Source organism: Corapipo altera, unplaced genomic scaffold (assembly GCF_003945725.1).
Source record: "Corapipo altera isolate COAL_440 unplaced genomic scaffold, ASM394572v1 2c, whole genome shotgun sequence".
Taxonomy (NCBI): domain Eukaryota; kingdom Metazoa; phylum Chordata; class Aves; order Passeriformes; family Pipridae; genus Corapipo; species Corapipo altera.
Window position 1 is genome coordinate 2,310,359 of NW_020884923.1, and position 25,353 is coordinate 2,335,711.

At 37.4% G+C, this 25,353-nt stretch overlaps 2 protein-coding genes across 7 annotated transcripts in view; one reads left to right on the forward strand and one right to left on the reverse strand.

Moving 5' to 3' along the window:
- Window positions 1-10,716, forward strand: part of TBCE (tubulin folding cofactor E) — a 51,504-nt gene extending 40,788 nt beyond the window's left edge. For all 3 annotated transcript variants that reach the window (XM_027657370.1, XM_027657371.1, XM_027657369.1), the window contains exons 7-17: window positions 65-167; window positions 4,204-4,280; window positions 4,541-4,636; window positions 5,244-5,308; window positions 5,398-5,462; window positions 5,921-6,073; window positions 6,783-6,936; window positions 7,474-7,542; window positions 8,611-8,670; window positions 9,989-10,080; window positions 10,336-10,716. In XM_027657370.1, coding sequence (XP_027513171.1) covers window positions 65-167; window positions 4,204-4,280; window positions 4,541-4,636; window positions 5,244-5,308; window positions 5,398-5,462; window positions 5,921-6,073; window positions 6,783-6,936; window positions 7,474-7,542; window positions 8,611-8,670; window positions 9,989-10,080; window positions 10,336-10,428 — 1,027 coding nt within the window. In that variant the 3' untranslated portion in view covers window positions 10,429-10,716. The remainder of the gene's footprint in view (window positions 1-64; window positions 168-4,203; window positions 4,281-4,540; window positions 4,637-5,243; window positions 5,309-5,397; window positions 5,463-5,920; window positions 6,074-6,782; window positions 6,937-7,473; window positions 7,543-8,610; window positions 8,671-9,988; window positions 10,081-10,335) is intronic.
- The window catches only part of B3GALNT2 (beta-1,3-N-acetylgalactosaminyltransferase 2), a 44,771-nt gene that overhangs the window by 3,454 nt on the left and 15,964 nt on the right, over window positions 1-25,353 (reverse strand). For 2 of the 4 annotated variants that reach the window (XM_027657372.1, XM_027657375.1), the window contains exons 3-12: window positions 24,506-24,606; window positions 23,225-23,418; window positions 22,081-22,176; window positions 18,917-19,027; window positions 18,075-18,156; window positions 16,647-16,830; window positions 14,879-15,004; window positions 12,656-12,815; window positions 12,159-12,215; window positions 9,189-11,792 (exon numbers count right to left, since the gene is read on the reverse strand). In XM_027657372.1, the coding sequence (XP_027513173.1) occupies window positions 11,658-11,792; window positions 12,159-12,215; window positions 12,656-12,815; window positions 14,879-15,004; window positions 16,647-16,830; window positions 18,075-18,156; window positions 18,917-19,027; window positions 22,081-22,176; window positions 23,225-23,418; window positions 24,506-24,606 (1,246 nt within the window). In that variant the 3' untranslated portion in view covers window positions 9,189-11,657. Of the gene's footprint in view, window positions 1-9,188; window positions 11,793-12,158; window positions 12,216-12,655; window positions 12,816-14,878; window positions 15,005-16,646; window positions 16,831-18,074; window positions 18,157-18,916; window positions 19,028-22,080; window positions 22,177-23,224; window positions 23,419-24,505; window positions 24,607-25,353 lie in introns of those variants that run through there. The other 2 variants (XM_027657373.1, XM_027657374.1) reach the window with 2 other exon arrangements.

The following is a 25,353-nucleotide window of genomic DNA, read 5'->3' on the forward strand; positions in this document are numbered from 1 at the left end:
TCCAGACTAGTGACTTAAATAAATGCAATTATTCATTATGCAAATAATTATTCTTTTTATATAGTGAAAACAAAATGAAATTTCCATCTACATCAGCTTCTATATCCAGTGCATTTTCAAATTTGAAGATTCTGGCACTTAATCAAACTGAAATAACATGGACAGAGGTAATAACCTTTCCTGGGTTTGTTTTTATTTAATATCATTAGGTTTTTGAGGCAACGGAAGCACAATAAACATTTAAGCACTATATTATTCTACTGAAATGTAATCATCCTTAGAAAAGGTGCTGTGGGGTAATTGTATTAGTTATGTAGTTAGTTACATCTGTAAACTGCCAAGTCAAGATAAAGCAGTTGGAGTATAATTGTCTAAATGAAAACTTTTTGATTCCTTGTAGCTATTGAAGGTTATCTGTACTTTTATGCGTGCAACAGAACAAAGGCAAATGAAAAGAGAATACATCAATATGACAAGAAATACTTGTTTTGGCATCACTTTGCATCAACAGGAGATTGGCTTAGTATCTTTGCACATACTGATGGTTCTTGAAATACCTGATGCCTGGTTGTGTGCAACACAGAGCACAGAATAAACAAAGCTCTGCCTTTCAGGTGCTGAAACATGCAAACATTTAAATTATTCTCCCCTGATATGATTAAGAATGAAGTCTGGTTGTCAAATATGTTAGCAGTGGGCCTTTTTTCAGAGATGGGGCTTAGGAATTGCATCTCAGTAGTGTCACGTTACTTATAAAGGCTTGTAAGTTCCAGACTATTATTTAGTTTTGTCAGGGGCAGTTTTTGTTGTTCTGCATTGTAAAATGACATGAATTTTCATATTTTGGCTGCCAGTCACTATCCAGTAAAAGTGGGGTTTGAGTAGCAAGAAGCTTCTTCATTCTCCTGTCTTGCAGCAGGGCTTGAAGACGGTCACTGCTATATTTTTGTTTAGTGTCCGTTCACTGAGCTCTTAAACCATCCACGGGGTTTATAGTAGGACAGCTGATAATCCTTCCATAACAGTGGCAATATGAAGGGTGAAGTGAATGGAAGAACTAAGTGGCTACAAACACTTTAAATGCCATCTAGTGCTCATCACAGTAAATCAGTGCATTGTACTGTTTATAATGTGAAAGCTGCTGCCAGCAGCTTTCCTCCCTCCCAGGTGACCAAAAGGCTGGTTGGAGCCATTGCTGAAGGCAGATCAGACTTCTCTAGGGATAACTAAATTTCAGAGAGAAGCCTCAGCTTAGTCAGAGCAATTTAAAATTATGTAGTTTTTGCATTTTTTGTTGAAACTCTGCTCTAGCTGACGATTCATCATTGCTGTAAAGACATTTTTGGTTCAGAAATCTCTTTTATAAATTTGAAATTTATTCCAATTCATTCCCTTATAAGCTGGGAGACATAAGCCCGTGCCTAAAAGTGCTGTTTCAGGGTAGTCAAACAAAAGGGAAAAAATAAAGGGAACTACTTGACATCAATACTCTGTGAACAAAGCACTTGAAAATGTTAGTGCTTAAGCTCTAAGGAGAGTTACTTGAAAAGTCAAAAATGGAAAATAATAATGAATGTAATCCAGGAAAAAGAGAAGATATACACTGATTGTCAATGGGAATATAAGCAAAGTCTAAAAGTCCTAGAAATGTTTTAATTAAAACTAAAACAATTTAATGGTGAACAGCATTTCAAAATAGCTTACTGTCATATGTAAGAATATATGATATTCTCCTTAAAAGAGAAGATTTGTTTTTGGATATGCTTAACTGTTATGCAATTATACATACCTCCACATTTACATGCCTTGAACATCAGTTTTCAAAAAAGTTCTTTCATTAGTGTGTTATTTGCATATATCTAAATACATCTGAGATTTCTATACCAGTAAAAGAGTTTATTACTATATAATTGTTAATTGATTGTTCAAAACATAACATATAATCTTCAAGAAGGAAAAATCTCCTGTAAAATATCCTAAAGTTAGCAACCACTGACTTAGAAATGGAATTTATGCATTTGAGTGTAAAGAATTCATATTTATGGTTCTAAAACCATTTTTTCTTATTCAGGATTTAAATAATGTTATATTTGTCATTCAGTTTTCAAACTAAGATCTTACATTCATAATATAATCTACTATTATACAGGGTAAAAGAAAAATCTGGGTTAGAACAGAAGTGCAGGATCATGTTTCTGACACTAGCAAGTAGCAGGTAGTTGGGAAAAATTCTAGGCAAAGGGTAAGCATATGGTAAGAGCTTCTTGTAATCTGGAATTGTGTGTTTTTATGAGTTTGAGATTATGTATCTCTAATTAATCTTTGTGGATTTGTTGTTTCATGATTTATCTAACTGTATTAAGAACCCACTTGAAAATTTTGCTATCCACATGATTTAACATTCAACTTAACCCTTTTTGGGTTTTGATATTGCTGCTTAAAAATTTCATTTAATAAGTCCCAATCTTTTATATGGCAGTAATTAAGAACAACTATTCTCTGTTTCATAACTTTGATTTTTGTTTAGCTTCTTTGTACCTTTCCCATTTATATTTTTTTCTTCCTGGGATAAAGAGACTAAAAATACAGGAGCATTACGGACTTACGGAGACACTTGTTTCCTGTCATCTTTATTTCTTTTGTAATAGGTCTTGCATTTCCACTTTTCTGTTTTTGTTGATCAGTGGCTACTCCACTGGCTATTTGTTACAGCCTCCCCACCAGCTCTCCACAATAAGCCTCCAGTCTTTCCTGAGTGTTAATTCAGTGTCAGATCTGTGAACTTTTGTTTCTGTGGAAGCTGAAAATTGGGCAAGTTGAGTTTCTTAGAATTGTGATGTGACCTGTCATTTGGTTTTGGCAATTTTCTAATCATTTGGTCAATCTATGGAAAAATCTTCTTTTACTTCAGTTTTGTGCAGTTTTTATATTCCATCCATCCATCACAACACAGGATGGTTTTTGAAGAATCCCCCAAAGGTTCTCTGTTGGTGAACATGCATCTCATTTCTCTTGAATCTACAGGTTTTTTGTCATGCTTCTTCACTACCAGTATTGAGGTCTGTCTTGTTGATATAGAGAAACACTATCCACATTAGAGAGATAAAATATTGGTGTTTCCTGCTCTTGCTTTGGAGAAGGAAAAGTCATTTTATCTGAATTTGTAAGTTTTTGTGTTGCAGATATGGCAGCAGGATGATGTTTCATATTTTTGGGTGTGAAGCAGTTGAGCCCCAAGTCACATGCTGCCTCTTGAAGAGATCTCAGTGTTAACACTTTGTGTTGTAAATATAATGAGACAGTTATATATACATCCAACTGTATGACTTCATACAGCTCTAATGGCCAAGGGCAGTAGACATTTGTAGGAGAATGGGTTAACTATAAACATAACAAATTTAATTGGATTGTCCAGATCTGTGAACTTCACTTTTTGTAACCTTTGTAACCTCCTGTAAGCTTTAGGTGATTGCACTGTGCATCTTTATGTCTATGTTCTTGCATCTCAAAAACTCTGAATCTGCTAGTCAGCCACAATCACATATTGCAAAGAGGTGAGGGGCTTAAAAATAATTTATTACGTCCAAATTCGCAGCAAATAGGAATGTAAATGGATGAAAGAGCCCTTTTAAGTTTCCTAACCAGGGGAGGAGTAGCAGGATGAGCTCATACCTAATTTGACTCTGGAGAATACACACCAGAAGAAACTCACTGAAAAGAATAATTTTTCTCATGCAGGTACAAATCCGTAGAAAAGCTGTCAATTCTGGTGCTTATGGAATTCCATGTGCTAAAACTGAACATTTTGACACTTTTACAATTGCATACAAGACTGTTTTATGCTGTACACAGAGTTTGTACTGCCATCTCCTCACCTAGTCATAGGGAAAACCTGGTCACTCCAGCCCACTGAATGAAATTCACTCCATCTCCAGGTCACAGAGTCTCAGCTGCAAGGGCAGCCTCAAGCCTGGGACTGTAAGTCCTGTGACCGCAGAAACCTTTTGATATCATCTGTGTCGGTATGTTCAGGCTGGAGAACCATCTGGACAAAAGGGAAGACTAGGAAATCTTTAATAATTGTTTCTCTGTTTTTGAGAGCTACAGCTTGTTCTGATCACGTTTAGAGCAAATTTGCATAAAATATAATTTCTGGAATATTTTTTCCCAATTTTTGTATATTAAATAAAGTTTTGTTCTCAGGTTCTTCTCTGTGCTCAAGGATGGCCAGCACTTGAAGAGTTGTACCTTTCTTCTAATAGTATTACAGTTTTGGAAAGGTGAGTAACGTAAGTCAGTCAATCATCGGTGAGTGATGTACCACAAAGTTATGTTGTACATAAAGTTACAGTCCTGTAACACATCACTGTGACATAACTGTAAAATAATTGATGCAAACTTCACGTGATGTACTTCAAAACATGTATAAATGTACACAATTATGTGCAGTCAACTATATACTTAGGAAACTACTGTTTTCATTAGCCAATGACTTTAAATGTTCTGTGTTTCTGTTTGGTTTTTTTTTCCAATATATCAGGCCTGAGAATGTCCTGAAGACCCTGAAGTTGTTAGACCTTTCAGACAACCAGTTACTGGATGGAAATCAACTGCATCTAATAGCACATCTCCCCAGGTAGCTGTAAACAAATTTGCTGGAAATACTTTGTCCTGGATATTCATCTCCATAGTCTTTGTTGACTGAAATATGATAGTATTGATGTTGCATGAAAGATTTATGAGATCTTGAAGTAGTGGCATTTTTCCCTCTTGAGGAGAGTAACTGCATTATTTAGTTGAGCTATTTTAATATAATCCTACTTTGCTGCATAACAACGCATTCTTAAACTGTGTCTTATTAGGTTTTCATTATATACTTACGAAACAAACTATTTTACCACATTTTGCTACTTTGCAGACTTATTATCTTTCACTGAGCACTAAAATGGCATCCATGATTGTAAATAGCCACAAGCTATTGAAATCACACATTTTATTCATTAAATCACACATTAAATCCAGGAGCCATTCTGAAAGCTTGAAATTGTTGCACTCACTCACTGAAAATTTTATTCCCTGAACACTGCTGAAATCTGGGTACTCTCTGTGAGGCTGCTGTTCATTTGTCAGTGATTATGCACCATGTCAAAAGGCCTTTATTAAAAAAAAAAATTAGGTAGTATTTCTTTAAAAAAAAACTTCCTGTGCCATATACAGTAATCACCGTATCTATTAAATTTCAGATTAGAACAGCTAATACTTAGAAACACTGGCATATCTTCTATACACTTTCCTGATGCTGGATTTGGTATGTAAAAAAAGTGATTTATTTATAGTTTTATAATTCGGTTTATTTAAAGTTTTCACTGTTGTCTTGTAATTTACTGTTTTTCCTAGGGTGCAAGACTAAAATGTTTCCTTCACTAAAACGCCTTGCAATAAATGACAATAAAATATCACAGGTACGTTACATTGCGATAGTTTCTCATTTTGTAAAATCATGTATCTTTGTTTAAAAATAACTTGCAGTTCGCTTTTTAAAATTTTGTCTGATTGTAAGATTCTGAGATAACTGTTGAATACTTTGATCAACAGAGAGGCGTAATTTAAAAGTGTAAAAACATTTCCTAACATGTCAGTTAAACATGTTTATGGTAGCTAGCCATATCCCTCTGCTACCTCATAATTCTAATGATCTGAAATTCTGACTAGCTCCTTGTTTTGTTTTGTCTTTTTTTAATTAAATGTAGTGCAGTTCTTTCCTCAGGTGAATGAACAGAATCCAAGTACTTGGTTCTGATGATCAAAAGAATATTTTCAGTCATGTTTATTGCACAGGAAAAGTCAATGTTACCATGCATTATTCTGAAATGAAGTTATGTTTTATGTTTCCTCAAAAGACTGTTCCCTTCCATTTCAGTGGTCATCTATCAATGAGCTTGATAAACTGCCAAGTTTGCGGTCTCTGCAGTGTAACAATAACCCTCTCATGGACAGAGAGAAGAACCCAGAGACCCTGATACAGCTAATTATTGCCAAGATAAGTCAGTTGGAGGTTTTGAACAACTGTGAGGTATGTGATATTTCAACAAATTGCATGAGTCTGGGGAAAAACATTAAATCACTGCCTGAGGAATTGTCTTCAGTTTCTTTTAAGGTTACTGGTTTTTTGCATGCAGGAAAAGTAAAATGCCAATGTTCATCACCCACATCAGTGGGACAGCTGGTAAGGCTACAAGATCAAGCCTTCTTTGTGAATATTGTTAACTCAGTGGGGACTAGGATAAGGTGGGTCAATGGAGTTTTTTTTCAAGTGCCCATGTTGTGTTGAAGTTGCAAGACTGTTAACAAAAACCATACTCTTAAAAAAAAAAGAGCAGCATAGTTGGATCTGTTTCAGTGACAGTAATACCAACATTTGCTTTCCACAGTAGGAAAATATCGTTATCTAAACCAAGTCAAATTTTCAGCAAGTGTTTATCATAAAGAAGAACAGAACTACAAAAAACATCCTTGTGTCATCATATACAGCAAAATCTTTGCTTAGATGTTCATTTATGGCTCAGTCAGTGCACAGACTTAGGGGTTGTAGGATTTGTAATGGCTCTAAACTGTACTGAATATACGGATCAGTCAGTATTTGGAGATACGGTTTGTAAGATTCTTGGTATCGTTAAACACACTGAACACCAAGTAATACCAAGGAGTCAGTGTCATTAATTTGATTTTATTCTCTGGAAAGTTATACAATTACATTATGTGCCATTCCTGTGTCAGTACAGATCCTTCCTGCTGAAAGAAGAGGAGCAGAGCTTGATTATCGCAAAATATTTGGAAACGACTGGTTAGAAGCTGGTGGACATTGGGACCCAGAGAAAAACAAACCAAGCGAAGAATTTCTTGCTGCCCATCCCAGATACCCATCACTCTGTCTTAGTAAGTACAAGTATAGTAAAAGTAGCATTTCCTCAATTTTGGCACTGTGGCAGCACCGGTTTGGTCTGTCTTCAGCTTCTCTTCCCCTTGATGCTTTTTCCATGTGCTGCTACAGCCTTAGGAAAGCCCACGCATTGGCAGGCCTGTGTGTGAGTGGCTTTAGCTCCTGTGGGGCAGCTGCCCAGCACTGCACAGCACTTCAGGGCACTGTGCCTCAGGATCTTGGGCTCACTGCCTCAGAGATCCCCACACCTGTGAACATCTGCCCCATCACTGTTGGTGAGCATGCAGTAGCTCTCTTCCCCTGCAGCTTTTTTAAAGTGAGAATGTTAAGCAGCACCTCCATGTCCCGAATGCTCTGGCAGTTGATCAAGGCTCATGTCTGCAGCACTGTGTGCTGCAGGACCCCAGCACTTTCTGTGCTGAGGGAACTGAGGCAGCAGGCTCATGCCTAATCATACACCACAGTCCTCTTAGGTCTTCTCTTGTGTTTTAGTCTTGAAGGGTTCACGTCTACATGCACTTTTCTTCACACAGAATATGGTGCACCTGAAGAAGGAGAACTGAAGGGACGACAGCCTTTAACTCTGAAAAACCAGCTTCTGAGTAAGAGGCCAGAAATGGTCAAAGTTGTTCTTTCTGCATTTAGAATATTTTATAAGCTAGTGTTTCCAGGGTGTATATGGAGGACAAAAGGTTCAAAAGCCTTTGAGATGTCACAGAGTTCCAGTTTGTATTTCTGCTTTCCTGAACTGTATCAGTGAGTTTGACTAGATCCCTGCTTTTGTGTACTCTCTATTTCCTCCTCAACCCAAGCCACATGATTTTATTAATTATGACAATAAAGAACAGAGGTCATTGATACTCCATTCTGATGTGCGAATGGCTTCTTTACAGAAAACATCTGAAGTTTTAACCTCAGCTGCACTGTTTTCTGGTATTATCTTTTTTATAACTTGTTAACTTTAGGACAGACAAGAAAAATATGGGTAGCTTAGGTATTTGGGGCTGTCAACATACTTAATCTAGGTTATATCCTGGACTTGCAAAGTCATGTAGCTGTGCTTCCCAGATGACAGAAGAACAGAACCTTTTTTCACTCCATGAGTAAAATTGTATTTTAAGGCATTATATTCTAAAGCATTTAGGTGGAAGACTAAATAGAACAAGGAATCTAGTTGGCTATATGTAATATAAACCTTTTTTTAAGGATAAGTCTTTTAATCTCTGTAAAAGAATTGGGCTAATAATGTCCTTAAAGTCTATTTGTATGGTGCTTTTGAGGGCCAAAAGCCTGTTTTAAACTGAATAAGCAGTTTCCATTCCACTGCAGGTTATTTAAAAAAAACCAAAATAGAAATTAAGCATTTTTACATAAATACTCCTTTTGACCAAAAAAACATCTTAAGCATTAGGGAATCACTTCTAAAATATTTTCCCTAATTTACCAAAGATAAATAGAAATTTGATTATTTTAATAAAATTCCTTTAAATTTTTCAGAGAATGACTAAATGCTATCTTAGCTGCTCAGATGCAGCCTACATCCTAATTTTTTTAGACGATCAGTCTGAGCTAAGGGAAACAATTTGTAATAAAAACAGACTGGAAAGACTGTGCTTCTGCCAGAACAGCCTTATTGTTCTTTCACTAATGCCTCACCGTTCTTCCTTAAGCTTTGACAATTAAGTGTCCTGAGAAACCTGAACAGAAGCCAGTAGAGAAAAAGCTACCAGGTAAGAAATCTTGGCTTGTGTTCAAGCAGTTGTTTTGTAGCTCCTTTTCAAATAACTGTATTAAAGAATGGCAGCTGCCTCAGGCTTCGTCAGCTGCTAAAGACTTTCCTCTGTCATATAAAGAAATGTCAAAGGTAGTAATGGTTTGAAAAAGTCACTGTTCTTCTGGCCTTCATACTTACTTTCAGTCCAGTGTGAAGATTGAAAGTTGATGCTTGTCTTATGACCTCTGCTGCTGGTTTCATCATTAATGCGTTTGAGGCAATTAAAGGCTAATTAACTGGTATGAAATCTGGTGGATGTGTTAACCAAGTAACTAGAACGTGAAGTCCTAAGAAGCAATTATGTAATCTGCAGATCTAGATAATGAGGTCTAGGATGTAACACATTAAGTTAGAAATCTAGTTCTATCAAATTTGTATTTTGAAGTTTTCGTGCCTGTAATGAGACTAGAATGAATAAGACTGTTCTAAATCAAGCTGATATTTTGGAAAGATGTGTCAGAACAGAGTCTGAGAGAAAAGACTTAAGCTTTATTCTAAAATAAAAATCACATTTATTATCACAAGTTGCATAAAATCAGATAGATACAGCTTTTACAAAATGTTTGATAGAAAAATATTTGTCTAAGTACAACGTGGTATTACAGGAATAACTCTCTATTGCTGTGCCTTTAGATAAAGCTTCAAAAGAAGTGAAAGTTCAACCAAAATATTGAGCATATCTATTGCAAACACAGGTATCGCCTCAGGAACAAACTATATCTACTCATTCAAGATCCATTACAAAAAATATCCCTTACTGTTACTGACTTCATTATATGAACAACTCTGCTGACAATTTGTTTGGGACCAATAATATTACACCATTCCTAAGAATGGCACTAGTTCCACAGTGACATTCACTTACTTGAGCTGGGAAAGCCAATTCCTGGTAACAAAAACTTCAAGGAACAGTTGCCAGATGCAAGTAGTCACAACCTGACTGGTATGTGTCCCAAAGGTCACTTAGTTTAGCATGGAGAAATACAAACTCAAAAATGGTAAGTTATGAAGCCGTAACACTTTAATTTGGTATATGGGATCAAAGCACTTAAACTGCAGTAGCATATCCTGCTGTATCCATCACAGATAAAAGAATTTTCAATTTGATATTAGCAGTTATGATTTCAGGTACCAAAGATGTTATTGCAGTGTTAGAACTGAAGCAGCAATACAGCCTTTCACTGTTGCTATAAGCAAGTGAAACACTGGTACTTAGCTACAGCTCAGTGGCAGCAGCATTTTTCTAATAACTTTTCTTTCTTTCCCCTTGACAGAGTCTATGACTATTCAGAAGGTCAAAGGACTGCTGTATCGCCTATTTAAAATTCCTGGTTCAGAACTGAAACTGTCCTATGAAAGTTCTAAAGTAAGTTAAAAATGGGTAATTCAACAACAAAATACTTCATGCCGCTAAAGGTCAATAGCATGTTCTAAAATACTACCTAAGGAAATTCATTTTACTTCAGGAGGGCAGTCTTCATGCTGTAATTTAGGACCTAATTTCATTCCTGTAATATGACAGATTCTCCCTGACTGCAGTTGCCTGATGTGTATTTGGCTTACATGAAGGGATTTCAGTTTAAGTCTGATAGGGTTTTTTTTTTCTCCTTTCTTATTCTAGCTGGAAGGAAAAGAAGTTGAACTAGACAATGACTTAAAGTCTTTGCAGTTTTACTCAATAGAAAGTGGAGACTGTGTGTTAGTACGGTGGTAAGAAGGGACTCTTTTGCTAGACTGAAGGAAAAGCCGACACAGGAACTGAAGAAGAGTGACAAAGTGGCCGCAGGGAGTATGGACAGCCTGTGCCTGAACACACCTATGGGCGAATACGAGTTTCACACGTGGCACCACAGGGCTGTACAACTGTACTTTCAGCTCCTCAACTGAATCATCAGCCTCCCTGAAAGCATCTGCTCATTTCTCTTACTTGAGAGATACCAAATAGTACTTAAATGCTTCAATTAAATAAAACTCAAGGTAACCCTTCTGCCTTCCCACTGCAGCAGTGAGAATTTGTTTTACTGAACCAAGTACAGGGTTAAGTTGTGATCTCTTTGCTTACAAGACAAGATTAGTGCTGCACTGAGAGGCTACTTGCTCTTTGTTTTCACCTACATCCAGCAACCTTAAAGCAAACGAAACCCAGCAGTAATTTTAGAAGTACCTACACAGCCTTAGACTATTAAAGTCAAAATCTGACAGACCTTTATTCTACCCTACAGTGTTAACATACCATAGTATAAATAAGTTCTCAGCACACTGCAAGGCAATGCTACTTATTTTACATTCTTTAGTGTGCTGGTCATCAATCTTACTTTACTTTCCCTTATGTAACCTCAGATTCATATCTAATAACACAGTGAGTTCTCAGAAATCCCTCCTAAGTTTGCAGTACTTGAAGATTTGGTATAAGCAAACTTTGATACTGTTTTTATCTAAAATGGCAATGGTATAAACAAAGTAAGCGTAAATCCTAACCCCCATTGCTGTCCCAGCCCCTGCACAGATGAGGGCAACCCTTTAGACAGCACAGAACCTGCTGCAGCAAGACTTACCAGATGCCCTGGTGCTGAGCACAGCTCTCCACTGGATCCTGGTACTGCTCTATACTGAGTTAAATCAGTAATTCTTTAATTTACAAAAGACAGGCTAGTTGGCATTCTTAAGTGCATTTATTAATTACAAGTAGGTCTTTACCTTTATATAAAAAGGAAATTTTTTTATCTTAAACATTTTGGTTTTTTTCAGATCAATCTATACTATAGAAAATGAATAGTATCAGTCCACTTCTAGTTATCAAAAGGGATGTGCAAATATTATTATGCTTAAGCTGAAACCCAGCATTAAAAGGTACCTTAATATTTCTTATTGTTCCAGGAATAAATCAAAATATACACTTTTCCATGATCATTATACACTACCCTGTTTTCCAAGGCAAGTCCATCATCTTTCCTCACATCTACATGGATCTCCACACAGTTCCTTTAATCTCCACAGCTCTTTCAGTTCCTGGGGAGAGTACTGGGGGGAAGACAGCATGCCACTCTCACATGTCTTCTCACACAACCAAAGACCATCCTGTTAGAGAGAGAACCATTTTAATAGTTTTTCTTACAAAGGATTTAGTCCCCAGCAATTTTCACTTTCAAGAATCAGGTGTTCTTTGTTTACAGCAACAAACTTTGCACACAAAGCTCCCCAAATGATCTGCTCGACCTAATCAGAGAACCTGAGAGGTAGGGATGGCATCTGCAGGTGGTTTGTGGGGGTTTTGTGGTTTTTCTTTGAAATACATCTTCAAATTTTGGAGTTTTTTTTTCCTCTGGATTTTAATTCAATGGTTGTTTCAATTTCTTTTTAAAAACAAAACATTTTCCCTATTTTATGTTACTTGGAACAGGCATATTCTCTTTCCGTAAGATCAGACAATTCCTGCAGACTTACTTGATATCGCTTGGGTCCTACAGCTGCCATCCAGATGCCCATGCTTACATCTTCACCCTGAGATGACACATTAAAATAAAAAATACAGATATTAGCATCAGGAAAGCATAAAGCATGACTTGGTGACCTGGAATAAGTTGCATCATCTACCAGCAGTAATGAATGGTAGCTACAAAAACCTATGTCTGACTATGTTACGGCTATTAAATTAATCCTCCCAGCTTTCTTGTGTTAATACATTGTTCTTAGAAGAACAGAGTACAGAAACAAAGATTACAGCTCCCAAGGTTCTCAGTCCAAAACATCTACATTTGTGCTTTGACCTAGAACAGACACTAAGCGTAGAGACCACAAACATTCCAAAGCCGTCATTAGCCAGGAGAACCCAACACTAATACTTGAGCAATGTTCTTTCCAACTCATTCAATCACTTAAAAAATCACTAAACTGTGTTAAGACCAGTTTAAGATAGTCAATCTGAACCAACTCTTTATTACCTGGTACGTCTTTAACCTTTCAGAGTTGCTTGCCAGCCACTGAACAATGTCTTTGGAGATGACATAGCCGGACCCACAAGCAAAGGCTGGATATGCAGGACTTGGATACTCCAGCTCTTGCCATTTCCCAGTTCGATCAACTGCCCAATTTAGTCTGAAACTGAAGACCATGTTAGGTATGAGATGATTATAGAGAGCCCTCTGTGGAACCTATGAACATTGCTAACAATTGTAAGTAACACTGACAACAAACAGTACTAAGAGGAAGAAGTAGAAGGTGATCCTAATTATAGTTCCTAGCCTCATTTGTCTAGGGCACACATCTAATTGAACACAAGTGCTTAAATCATAACTATTGTTTGGTGTCAATCTTGGGTAATAAAAGTGCTCAGAACAGAAACAAATATTGACACAATCAGGTCTTCAGAATGCTGCGCCTTGCTGCTGGGTTTTGATCCAGGAAAGCATGTTACCTATGTTCTGTAACAGGCACATCTGTGTCCTGTTAATTAACCCCTTTCGTTAATCAACATGACACAAAGTCAGTGCCTTCAGCAGGCATGGCAATACAGTGATGTTACACAACCCATTTTCCTGATAAAACCAGGAAGCAATATGTACCTTCTCTAAGCCGTTTTCTAAATGAAACTCCACAAAGCGGATGTTCAAAGGCTGCCATCGCTGAATTACAAAGAAACCTTCCTGGCAGTGGTGTCCTCTAAGGAAGAGTTAATTCACTACTAGAGGCCTGCAGAAAGCCAGTAGTGCTCTGTCTGCAGTCTCTCCAGACAAAGCCCCGGGCAGCATGGCAGAGCTCACTGCCACACCGTGTGGCACTATGGACCCTGTCAAACAGCCATGTGAGGCAGGGAGAAGCATCCTGCTTTTCCTTTTCGGGAACAGGCTGGTATTGCACTCCCCTGGCCTTACAAATACTTCATGCACTCACAGCTAAGTGGCATTAACTGTGTCAATGCAGCAGGTTCTCCCCATTTTACAAACAGGTTCAGCATTGCTGAGTTCAATCATGAGCACAGCAGCTGAAAGCTTTAGTGAGCTACTATGAATTGTCACCTCAGACAACAGCCCTGAAAGGGAGAAATTACAGCTGAGTGGCAGGTCTGTTATCAGACTCAGCACATTCTCAGCATAAGCTGACATGTTAAAGCACCAAAGAGATAGAAGTCACATCTGATACCTCAATTCACTTTAGACTCAGTATTTTCCACTCTTTTGAATCACAGCAGGAAGGGTGCAACTGCCTCCAGACTGAGAAGCACGTGCTTTGATAATCATTTTATACTTCCAGTTATTTCAGCATTGTTCTCTACACTTCACACTTGCCTTAGCTGAAGACTATTAGAGAATTTACACGTGAAGATGTCACCCTTACAGATCTTTGAGATAACCACAAGATAGCCAGCTATTTCACACACACTTGACCACAGACCTTATTAAATCACTGTATGAGTAAGCAGCAGTCAGTACCAGATTTGTCAAGCAAAGCAGCAAAGGCCTGTTTTTCCTCAGTAAGCAGATGGCAACAGGAAGGCCCATTGTGCCATTATGCTATGTTGACTGTTATAGCAGTGTAGAGTTTCTGCTATATTGGATGCTATACCAGAGCTGCAATGCATTCCATGAATGGAAGGGAACCTGTAGACTATTTTGATCCTCTTAGTTATTCACAAGTGTAATACAGGCTGGGAAAGTTCACTCAAAAATTCATTGATCAGATCTACTGTTTCAAACAGCAGCAAAAATGGGTAGCAATGCCTGTCACTCACAGATGTCAAAATAAAGTGCAGACCATAAAGGAAATTTTGTTTCTCCTGTTCACCCCATCTCCTCAAGCCCATCAGAAAAATCACAAAAAGTAATGTTTACAGTTCTTTAGTATGTACTTGCCTTTTAACCTCACTGTGTTGCTGGAATACTTTTATTTACTTAAGTACCATGACAAAGATGTCTGTAACACATTTTGAAACTAAATATGATAATCAGCAAGTTTAACTCACTGTAAAGGCACACTCTGGAAAGTTACTGTAAATGACTAGTTTCTGTCTTCTGAAACTCAAAGTTCTCACATATACAGAAGTCCTGCCTTTTGTAACTGGCTTCCTTAGGCAGAAAAGGGGAGCCCACATGAAAACAGACTTAAATCACTAAGCTGTTCATTAAAGACATGCTATCTCCTAAAGACAAGTTAGGAAAATAACTCACTTTCCCCACCAAATGTTTGGCCTGTCCAATTTTTTCTGCGTTATCCCGTTAAAAACAGCCTCCAAATCAATGTAACAGTCGTCATCCGTCTTCAGCAATAAGTCGAAACTTGTTGATTCAACTGTCCTGCAGCCAAAAAGAAAAGTGATGAGATGCTGAGCAACACACCACAATCTACAGATACACAATAGAAGGTTCTGCAGAAGTTTTTTGGGAAGCAGGGGGCGAAGGAAGAGGGAAGGAACGTCTTTCCTACCCTTGACTTTTACATGTTTTCTCTATCAACCAAGGCTGACTGCTTGTCCTACAGAAAGGATAATCCTACAACATGGACTTTGTGCATGAGCTGAAGAAAACAAAGTTTTGTTCTCCAGGACAGATGGTGGATTTATTAATGAATCTGTCTTAAACAGTGTTGACTTCAGGAGGATATGAATCCCTGATGATGATGGCAGCACAGCTGTTAAAAGCCACTGGCTATATGTCAGTAGCCTACTTTCAGGATGAGACAGTCAGTTCAAGGTAATGAGAAGGTTGTAGGTTTTACCAAACATCTGTGGAAGCAACTCCGTACTTACTCCTTCTCAGTAAAAGCACCCTTCAAATATGAAAAATGTAATCTTTAACTGTCTGCAATAGTTGAATGTCTGACACTCATAGAATAACCAAAAAAAGCTTGAGATTTTACAGATCATGGCTGAGTTGGTTACAAACACTGCTTTTAAGGGTAATTTCTCATAACAAGAAAGGCATTTTTTAAAGCCTTTTATTACTAAATCTTGAAGTATTGCTAATCTGTAAGAAATGACCACGAAGATCTAAGTCTTGACATTTAAACTCACTTTTAGAACTGAGAGCATGGTTCAGTTTTTCAGTTACATTCATAACCATGAAATTTGTTAAATAAATGCATAATCTTGCAAGCAGCTAAACTGAATTCTGGCTAAATTACAACTGTCAGCTATATTTCTTACTCCACAGCAACATCAATTAATTGAAACGGTTGCCTCAGAGTAATGGAAATAATTGAAAATTAAAGGTAATAACTGATTAGATTCATCACAGACAACGTGTTACACTATGAAAAATTCTTCCCATAAACCTTCTGCCCCCCCATACACAAGTTTCCCATCCTTCCCTGCAACTCAGCACTGGTGTGGCCACATCTAGACTACAGTGTGCAATCTTAGACTCCTCAGTACAAGAGGGACACGGACATACTGGGTGGAGAGTCCAGCAAGGGCCATCAAGATGATTAAGAAGCATCTGTCCCATGAGGACAGGTGAGAGAGATGAGACTGTTCAGCCTGAAGAAGAAAAGGCTTGGAGAGAGCTCATTAATGTATAAATACCTGAAGGGAGGGTGTAAAGAGGTGGAGCCAAGCTCTTTTCGGTGGTGTCCAGTGACAGGACAAGAGGCAATGGCCACAAACTGAAACACTGAGTTAAGTATACAAACTGGCCAAAAGCCATCCTTTGAAAGACTAAAACTGCTAGTTTTCAGTTATATACAAATTAAAAGAAATTACAAGGTCACATGACAATTTTCACACCTGTCCTGCCAGCCGATGCTTACTTGAGGCACCAATGGTCAGCATTCAAGACTATAGGGGTTGTTATTTTACTACATGCACCCAAAACTGTGAGAGAGAAATACAACTTGATGAAGTAAATCACATAAGGCATATATTTCATGGAACCTGTGCTAGATCATCTTGCACTACAGACAGCAACATTCCGAACAGAAAACACTTTATTTTCAACTTACCATCGGTAGAAGTTCAGCAGTTTGGTGGGAACATTTCTGTAAGTGTCAATAACATCTACAAAAACAATATCATCATAGGTACTGCTTTCTTCCTTCAATAAAGTATCTTCTTTTTCAAGGTTTTTTATGTGACTTGTAAACCTTTCCGGGCGAGTATGGAGGTTTTGTAAAAGAGCATCACCTTCTGAAAGAAACAACACCCATCATTAAATAAAGATGCATATCTACATATTATTTCATGTGTTTCTCTTGGATCATACACAATCTATTGACAAAATTAATCTGAAAAAACATTCAAATTAATGGGGTTATGAAATTCCTGCAATTAATTTTAAAATTTTTATGAAATGGTAAAAGTTGCAGAACAACAAAGAAATGTATTTTTGTATAAGGTCTTGCACAGAAAGTTTCAACTAAAAAGTATTCTCTTCCTTTTCAGTAATAAAATAATTCAACTTTTTAAGGTTCTTTAATATAAAGAGCGGTCAGGGACTTCACTATTACTTTTACCATAAAAAGGCTACTGTTATACACTTACTTGTATTATACAGTATTATAATGTTAATTATATACTTAATTACTCCTAAGTATATGTATCCAGCATAAAAATAAAACAAAACAACAAACAAACAAACCAAAAATCCTATGCTAAATATAATCATAGACATTGCTTTGATGTAGCACAGATGGTCACTGCTGAACCAAATCTCATAACTGACTGCAGGTTAAAGCTAGAAAAATATTGCAGGTAACGAGATAGTTTGTGGTACTGAAGAACTGTTTGACAAACAAGATGGAAGACCTTTAGCACACACCTCAATTTAGGCTCCTACACACATGACAGGACAACAGGACTGCCCAATTATATCTGTGAGGCCTAGCTATAAAAACACAAGAGTAGCACTCTGAAAGTCACTGCTTATGTTGGGTATGATGGACACATCAATGCCAGTGCTAGACCTTAGACATTAGTAAAGGCTCCTATAGAGTCTCTGGACATTCTCCTGAAATAGGTGTAAAACAAGGGATGGAAAAGCTGGCTTTTTAGGTATTTGTCAGTATTAAACATCATGATACAGTATATCTAACAGCAGCAGCACTGGAAAAAATGTGAAAAATATCAGGGAAGGATTTCACTGCACAACATTTTTTAACTTAATTTTGGATAACAAAACAACAAGAAGAGAAGTTTAGATAAAAAGACAAAGGGATGCAAGTCAAATGGAGTGGCTGACAAAGGGCAAGCAAAGAAACCACATCAGGACATTGACCTTAAGCATTAAAAAAACAGAAAGAAATTAATTGTTCTTACTAAAAACCTAGGGTGACTAAGTTCACAGAGACAGCACAAACTATACCTCAGAAATGTAATTTAAATTACCTGTTTTATCGTAACATCAAATGTGATGCTACATTTTGCAGACTTACCTTGAATAGTGTAGATAAAACCACCTGCTATTCCCTCCACACCATCTGTGAGTTCATGTGGCAGTGACCCTTCCCCTGCCTGCTAGGAACAGATTAATGGAAAGAAATAGATTAGTTCATCTTGCATTACTGATGTGTTTTTCCCTATGTTTTTAAGGTGTGAAGTTTTCTGGCAGCTGAGAACAAAACGAATTTAAAGGTCTTCTGGTTTAGGTACCTGCACAATCGTAAAATCATAGAATATCCTTAGCTGGAAGGGACCCACAAGGATCACCGAAGTCCAGTTCCTGGCCCTGCACAGGATCACCCCAAGAATCACACCATGTGCCATGAAAGACTAAGATTAAGATTTTTAACTGTACAGTTTTGTGGCATTTTTTTGTTTTACCTAAAACTAGTGGAACCTGAAACTTCCAGAAAATTAGTTTTGAAGTTGACAGCAAAATATAAAGTTATTCTGGCTAAATTACAATGGCACAGCATGTTTAAGCAAGCAATATTGACAGGAAAAGAAACATGCTGTCAAAAAAAAACACAACTAGACCTAATTCCATCAATTGGGATTTTAGCACAGGATTTTTGACCCACATTTTGTCATCTCTGATATTGATACTGCTTCACACCTGAGAAAGACAATAAGGTGAGATTTACTCCCTCCAAAACAAAAGAAAATGCCACTTAAAAGCGTAATTTTTTGCTAGAAGGCAAACTTCCCCTCTGAGACAACAGAAAAACTACTGAATTAATGATTTACACAAAAAACATAGAAAAGTAAAATGCTAAATACTCAAGACTTATAAGAAAAACAAAAACATGGTGGAAGGGAATGTGAAGGGACTCACTGTAATGACTCTGAAAACACCTCCTCCATCGTTCACCATCACTTTATGAAGGTTTCTTGAAACAAGACCTTGAAGATCCTGGCTCTCCCACACAATGGTACCTTCAAAACTCTGGTAAAAGAGCAAAACACTGTTTTGCAGGTATTCAAAGATTTCAAAGGATGAAAATTAAACAGTTTGGGTCTTCTTTTATTTTAAAATAGTCAACTTCACAAAAGATTTAGCTTGAATGCATGACATCGATGCTTTACTTACACTTCAATAGAAAAAATTACTCATAAAAGAAATACACCCATGAAACTCAGTAACACATAATCATGCTTTTAAGACTAAACACCAATCTCTGTATTACAAACATTACACTTTTAACAGAAGCCTAGTGTAAAAAGCTTTGGCTTTCTAAAAACATCAAGATTGCATTTTAAAGTGATCTAATGAATTTTTAAAAATCAAATATAAAATCCTGCATTACAAAGAGAATATGTTAAAACAGATTTGGAAGTAAGTGCAGCTTTTTAGTTATCTGCTACAGAGATCAGAGACTCGATCCTGACACCAGCAAAACTCAAAGGAAAATACAGCCACCTTTATCCTGGTAAAGGTGTCACAAGCTACTGTAGGAGAGTCACAGAACTCTGGCCTCACATTTTGGCTGATAAGGAAGAAAAAGACAAGTGACTATCTTTAAAATTTTCTGATTTTACCTGTCAAATTAGCTATGTCACTCCACGGTTTAAATATATGTGTGTGTGTGTGTGTGTGTGTGTGTTTGTGTGTGTGTAAATTCTTGCATTTAAAAGTACTTCATCTCATCTTTAAACTGAAGACCCCTGAGAACATCCAAAGGAACAGGTGGCATGCTGTACAGTAAGAGTACTGGTAGCATTATACTTTTTTATATTTTTTAAGCAATTTTACCCTTATGACAGAGGAGTAAAGAGTAGTTGTAGAGTTATTATACTCCTGACTACTAGATGAGCACATTCTGTTTCATCTCTCCCAGTTTCATAGGAAACACACGGATAGTTATTATGGGCCTTGAAAGAAAGAAAAAACTTGTTTGTAGATGCATCTCTGTTGCTGTAGGAAGTCTGTTTACCTGTACTAACCTCTCATCTCTTCCCCATTTTAGCTTCCTTGTACATTAGAAACCTTCTCTAGAAATTCTCCAGTTATTGACACACTATTAAAGTTTAGATTAGAGTTCAGCTTAATTCTTTGCTTTCCTCTAGAAGTAGGTCTTAACATCTGTAGCAGTCTCAGCATTTAATGACAGCTGTGTATTTCAGAAGTCTCTCATCTATTTTTTATAATGCCAGTTTTATAATCTAATAATGGAGCTAGCCAGTGTTTATCAAGCCTGACTTTCATGCTCAATACCTTCTCCTTGTTTGTTTAATTATCTCTCAGTTATCAAAACAAATGGACCATTATTAAAGACTTTTTTTAGCAGCAGGACCTCTGAACACCCTGCACAGTAAAACCCACATGCTCAATTTCTCTGTTTGCAATGACTGTCATTTCCCATTCCAATGTTTTTTGCTGTAAGGACTGGGCTCTAATCACTCTTCAGTGACTTGTTTACAGACACAACCTTTGGTAAGTTGTTAGTGAACAGGAAAGTCCTTTCACACCTCAGCAACCAGAAACATTAAAATTCTCAGCACTGACTCTTACTGATAATGACTTCAAATATGTACCAAGAGTCTTACTCAGTTATTACCAGTGAACCTCAGTGCAAGGTGTCCTAAAGGTGCAAACTATCATTATTCTCCAAGTTGAGAGACTTGTAAGCAAATTTTCTAATGACTTCAGCCTTCAGCTATCCTTATTCCAAGCCACTTAATGAAAGCTGAGGCCTGAAAATGCTTAAAGCAAAACCAGTAGTGGCACACCTGAGACTACATCATCTGTTTTTCTCCATTTAAATTCCAGCCTTGTTGCTGCCAGAGCGCAGTGGCATTTGCAGTGAATACCGAACAGCTGTACTCACATAATGCAGCCCTGCCAAACTCCTTTCCTAATGTTAAACAGTGCTGTGGTTTTTGTTCCTCTAACTACTCCCCATTAGTAACACAGAGTATGCCTAGTACAGAGTCCCATTTTCATGCAAGCGGTCGGTGGCTTTTTGACAAAATAAATGCATTGCTAAGACTTGGCTCTAAGAGCCCCTGTGTGAGTTTTAGTTATCTGCTAGTGGTTCTGCTCTTCTGTGCTTTCAGTCGTTCCAAAGCTGAAGGATCGATTCTGTCTTTCACAATCTGGCCTGCCAGATGCTTATTCGAATGCTGCATTTCCCTTCCTTTCCCCAAGATGAGTAGAAAGAGCAGCACTTCAGCTGGAAGATGAATGAAGCTCTTCAGCAGTCTGTACAATCCATTACTTCTTCAAGGTGGAAAGGCAGAGAATAGATACTGCCTCAGAAACCATTTTATGACAATTAAACAGCTTATTAAATTTACTGCTCACAAACAAGAAGACAGGAACACGTGGGCATCCCCATCTCTTCTGAATCACTGTGTATGGTTCAGCATCCCGAGTATCACAGGAGACTACATGCTGTGCATAAGTCCCATTAATCTACATTACAAACATCATATTATCCTGTAAGCATTCAGCACGTGACACATATCAGATTAAGGAAGCCCACACGAAGAAATATATGAATACTAATATCCTCTCTCCAAAGGAAACACTTGCCATCTGTCTCTCAGGAAAAATGCAATCGTTTATAGCAAAATTACAACTGCCTAGAATTTTAGTATCTCAGAAGTAAGTCTTACAGGGAAAAGGCTCACATGATATACTATCAAATTACTGGGTAACTAATACACTTTTTCAAAAAATAAAATAAACCCTTAATCATTTCAGTATGAAATTAGATTGTCAAAACATATGCACAAAGTACTGCAAGTCACCTGCTCACCCGAAAGGCCTCCTGCCAGCATAAAAACTTGCACAGTATTTAGTTAACACTGTCTAAGATGATAAACCGATCAATCAGCTGCAGATTCCCCTTAAAATGAACAGGTTTCCAAATGCATTCATTCTTGTGGAGCCAGGGGAATAAATGAGGGAATCAACTGGCCCAAATTGTCCATTTTATCAGTTGGTCTGTTCAGATGACTTAAAAGAACTGGAGGGAGTTCTGATACTCCACATACCTCTGGCAAAATAAACTGCTCTACTGGCTTGTACCACAATCGGTTCACTTGCACTCCACAGCTTGGTGGACTAAAGCGAGCACTGAAGATCGCTTCCTATGAAAAACAGAAAAAAAAAAAAGCAAAATAAAAAAACCCCAAACACCCATTAAAAGTGTTGTTATATTACACAGGCCATCAAATGGCTCTTAGATAATAACAAATTACATAAAGACGCTCCATTGCCAAATTCCAAATCTTCAGAAAACAGTCTCCAAGCTCTCTTATGTTACTAATTTTTCTCCTTCACTGGAAGTAAAAAGCTAATGTAGATAAAATTATTAGACTTTGAACATGTAGAATTCTACCATTTAACAAATATAAACCAGATTACAATGTAATTTTATTTTTATTACAGCTATTATAAACCAAATTCTTTAAAAGTTCATCATAAAAGTCATACTTAAAATTCTTTCTACTGTAGCACAGCCAGAAGTCTTGAAATTCACCTATTAACTTACCGGTAGAGATAAATGCAATATATCAAACGCAACAATCATACTTAATGATTTTTTTTTTTCCTCTAGGTTAGCACTAAGCTATGCTATCAAACCCATAACAGCTTGGGAGTAGGGGAAATTATCAACCAAGTTTGATTATTATCTGTAAATAATATCAGTTTCTAGAAATCTTAAAATGTTTTGCCAGAAGACAGACAAGAAAAAATTCCAGCTGTCCTGCATCTCTCTGCTTGAAGGCACCAAATGTATGTTTCTGCACGTGTTTTAAATATATTAGTTTATTTTTTATTCCTTAATACATATCAATACTTTAGAATCTCAAATACAATCAAAAAACTGTGCACCGGAATTAGATGTAAGTGTTCTTTCATAAGAGCATTTAGATTAACTCATAGCACTTCGTGAATTCCATTTTTTCCTCATCCAGGATGTGTCTCTGCATGTGTGTATATATATATACATATATATGAATGAAATAAGAATTTACAATGCAATTACATTTACAATGTAATTTATACACTTGTCAGTTACGTACTTCTCCTCTAAATCACCAACCCAGCATGTCATTTTCTGTAAGAATTAAATCCACAATAAAGAGACAACACGCTTTAGTCCACTTTCAAAAGATAACTACAGTACTCTACCTCATGTTCTGCCTGGTACAGTTTTACAGTGATGTTCCTCTGGAATCCCACCCCATCAGCCTCATAAAATACCCCAAGACTGGTAATGACAATGGGGTAAAGTACACGAAAATTCACACTGACAATTCTGTCTTCAGATAGCACAGAAGGTACATCCTCAGGGAGACTGAATGCTTCGATTTCCTGATTCAAAACTGTATGAAAAGGAAAGGACAGAGGTAAGGTGAGAAGACTTCTCAGTTTCTGAACTGGATGCACACATAGCACACCGGATATATGCAAAGCATTCCGATTAATTAGCACAGCTCACAAGTGCACAATGTTAATCAAACACTGGAGTAAAAGAAAATACAACAGGCTGCAGACTGCAGCAAGGAGAAAACCAGTGATACAGTAATCTGCAGGCTAATAGCAATTGCAACTCAATGCCTACATATCCACAAGGAAAAGACTAGAAACACAATAAATCCACAGAGTGAAGGCAAAAAATGCTATTTGACTGCACGAATACCTGTATATTAGCATATTAAAATAATTATTCATGCCATCAAAATGGCATACACCTCCACTTCATTCAGCTACTTGCTTTTTGGCATTATTGCCTCCCTAAGCCCTGAGGTACTATTTACACTTGGGAGCAGCGGATGTTACCATTCAAAGAGAAAGCAACAGAAGTTGCATTTTGTGTTCAATCATGGCTCAAATGCCAAGCAGTCCTTACTTAACTTGTAATTAGAGAGCAAAAATAAAATAGAAAATAAAAGGTGATAGGATAAATTTACAATTTTAGTCAGGAATTCTGGTTGGCGGCATTTAACCTTTTTCCCCATAGTACATTTCTTAGTTTTTCTCTCTCTAAAGTGGAATCTGAAAAACCTATCATCTAGACTTGCTTGGAATTCACATTGTCACCAGAGAAGTCCATCTGACACTCAAGACTCAGTCACCTTGGATACTTTCTTCACATTTGACACCATACTGGGTCATTCTGGCTGTCTCCAACTTCATTTGACATATGGATCAAGTAAAAATGTATGTTATATGGGAGAGACTGACCCTAACACAAGGAAAATGCAAATCCATTAGAAGCCAATGACCCCCCCTTCACACACCCCAATATCTCTCCCTTTTCTGCCTGCACATGGTACTTACAGGAAGGTTATGCAAGTGTTAAGACAGCAAGTTCTAGGCGGCATTTGTTTTCAAGACTGGTTGTCTTTAGCTCCCCAAACTACTCTCAGAATTCAGATCATAGATTTTTTTAAAAGTTAACTTCTGTACCTGGGTTACTGATGTTCAGAAGTTTGCAGGAGTAGGGGTCTTCTCTGTCCTTCACTGGCACAGCACAACCATGCGCACCTATTATAAACTTCACAAGGACACTAAAATAATTTGGTTTTATTAACACCAGTTCTCTTCCCTCCTCCCTCCATCTTCAATCACCTTATTTTATCACAACGGCCTGTCTTTCACAGGTTTAAGGCTTTGCTTAAAAATCAGCAATGACAGTCTGTATGTAGAGCAATTACGTGAATCCTCTCATAGGAGCTCAATTCCAAACCCACATTAACATTTACATCTCATTATGAGGATGCAGGAAGATTGGCAGCTAGGAATGAGATTCAAGGCAGTCAGCACACTGAACAGAAAAAGTACCTAGGGTAACACTGAAGAATCCTGAAGACCTGCCTTTCCCACCCTGGCTTTGTTATTTAATTCAAGATTGTTTAAATACTCTACATTCAAAAGGCAGTGAAAAAAGTAAGGAAAAAAAACACATGTAGCATAAAAGGAGGAACAAGGACTCTAGACTATCTGTTACAAAGAAATGTTTCAACTTTGGGCTGTAGCAAAACAAGAGGTTCCTCTCTCCAGCCCCAATTATAGTTGTTCCACAGTCAGGAGACAAGTACTACAAAGAGCAAGAGAATCCACCTCAAGCTAGCTCTTCACCTATCAGCTAAATGCCCTCCCAGACCTCCATATAAGCTACAAAAGGTCACATTTCTAGATGACTGAAGTAGCTCCAGACTGTACATTGACACCAAATCTGTGAACAGTGAAGCGCTTTCGGTGCAAGGTGTGAGGTCTATCAAGACGACAACATTTCCAGAAATGAACTGCAGCAG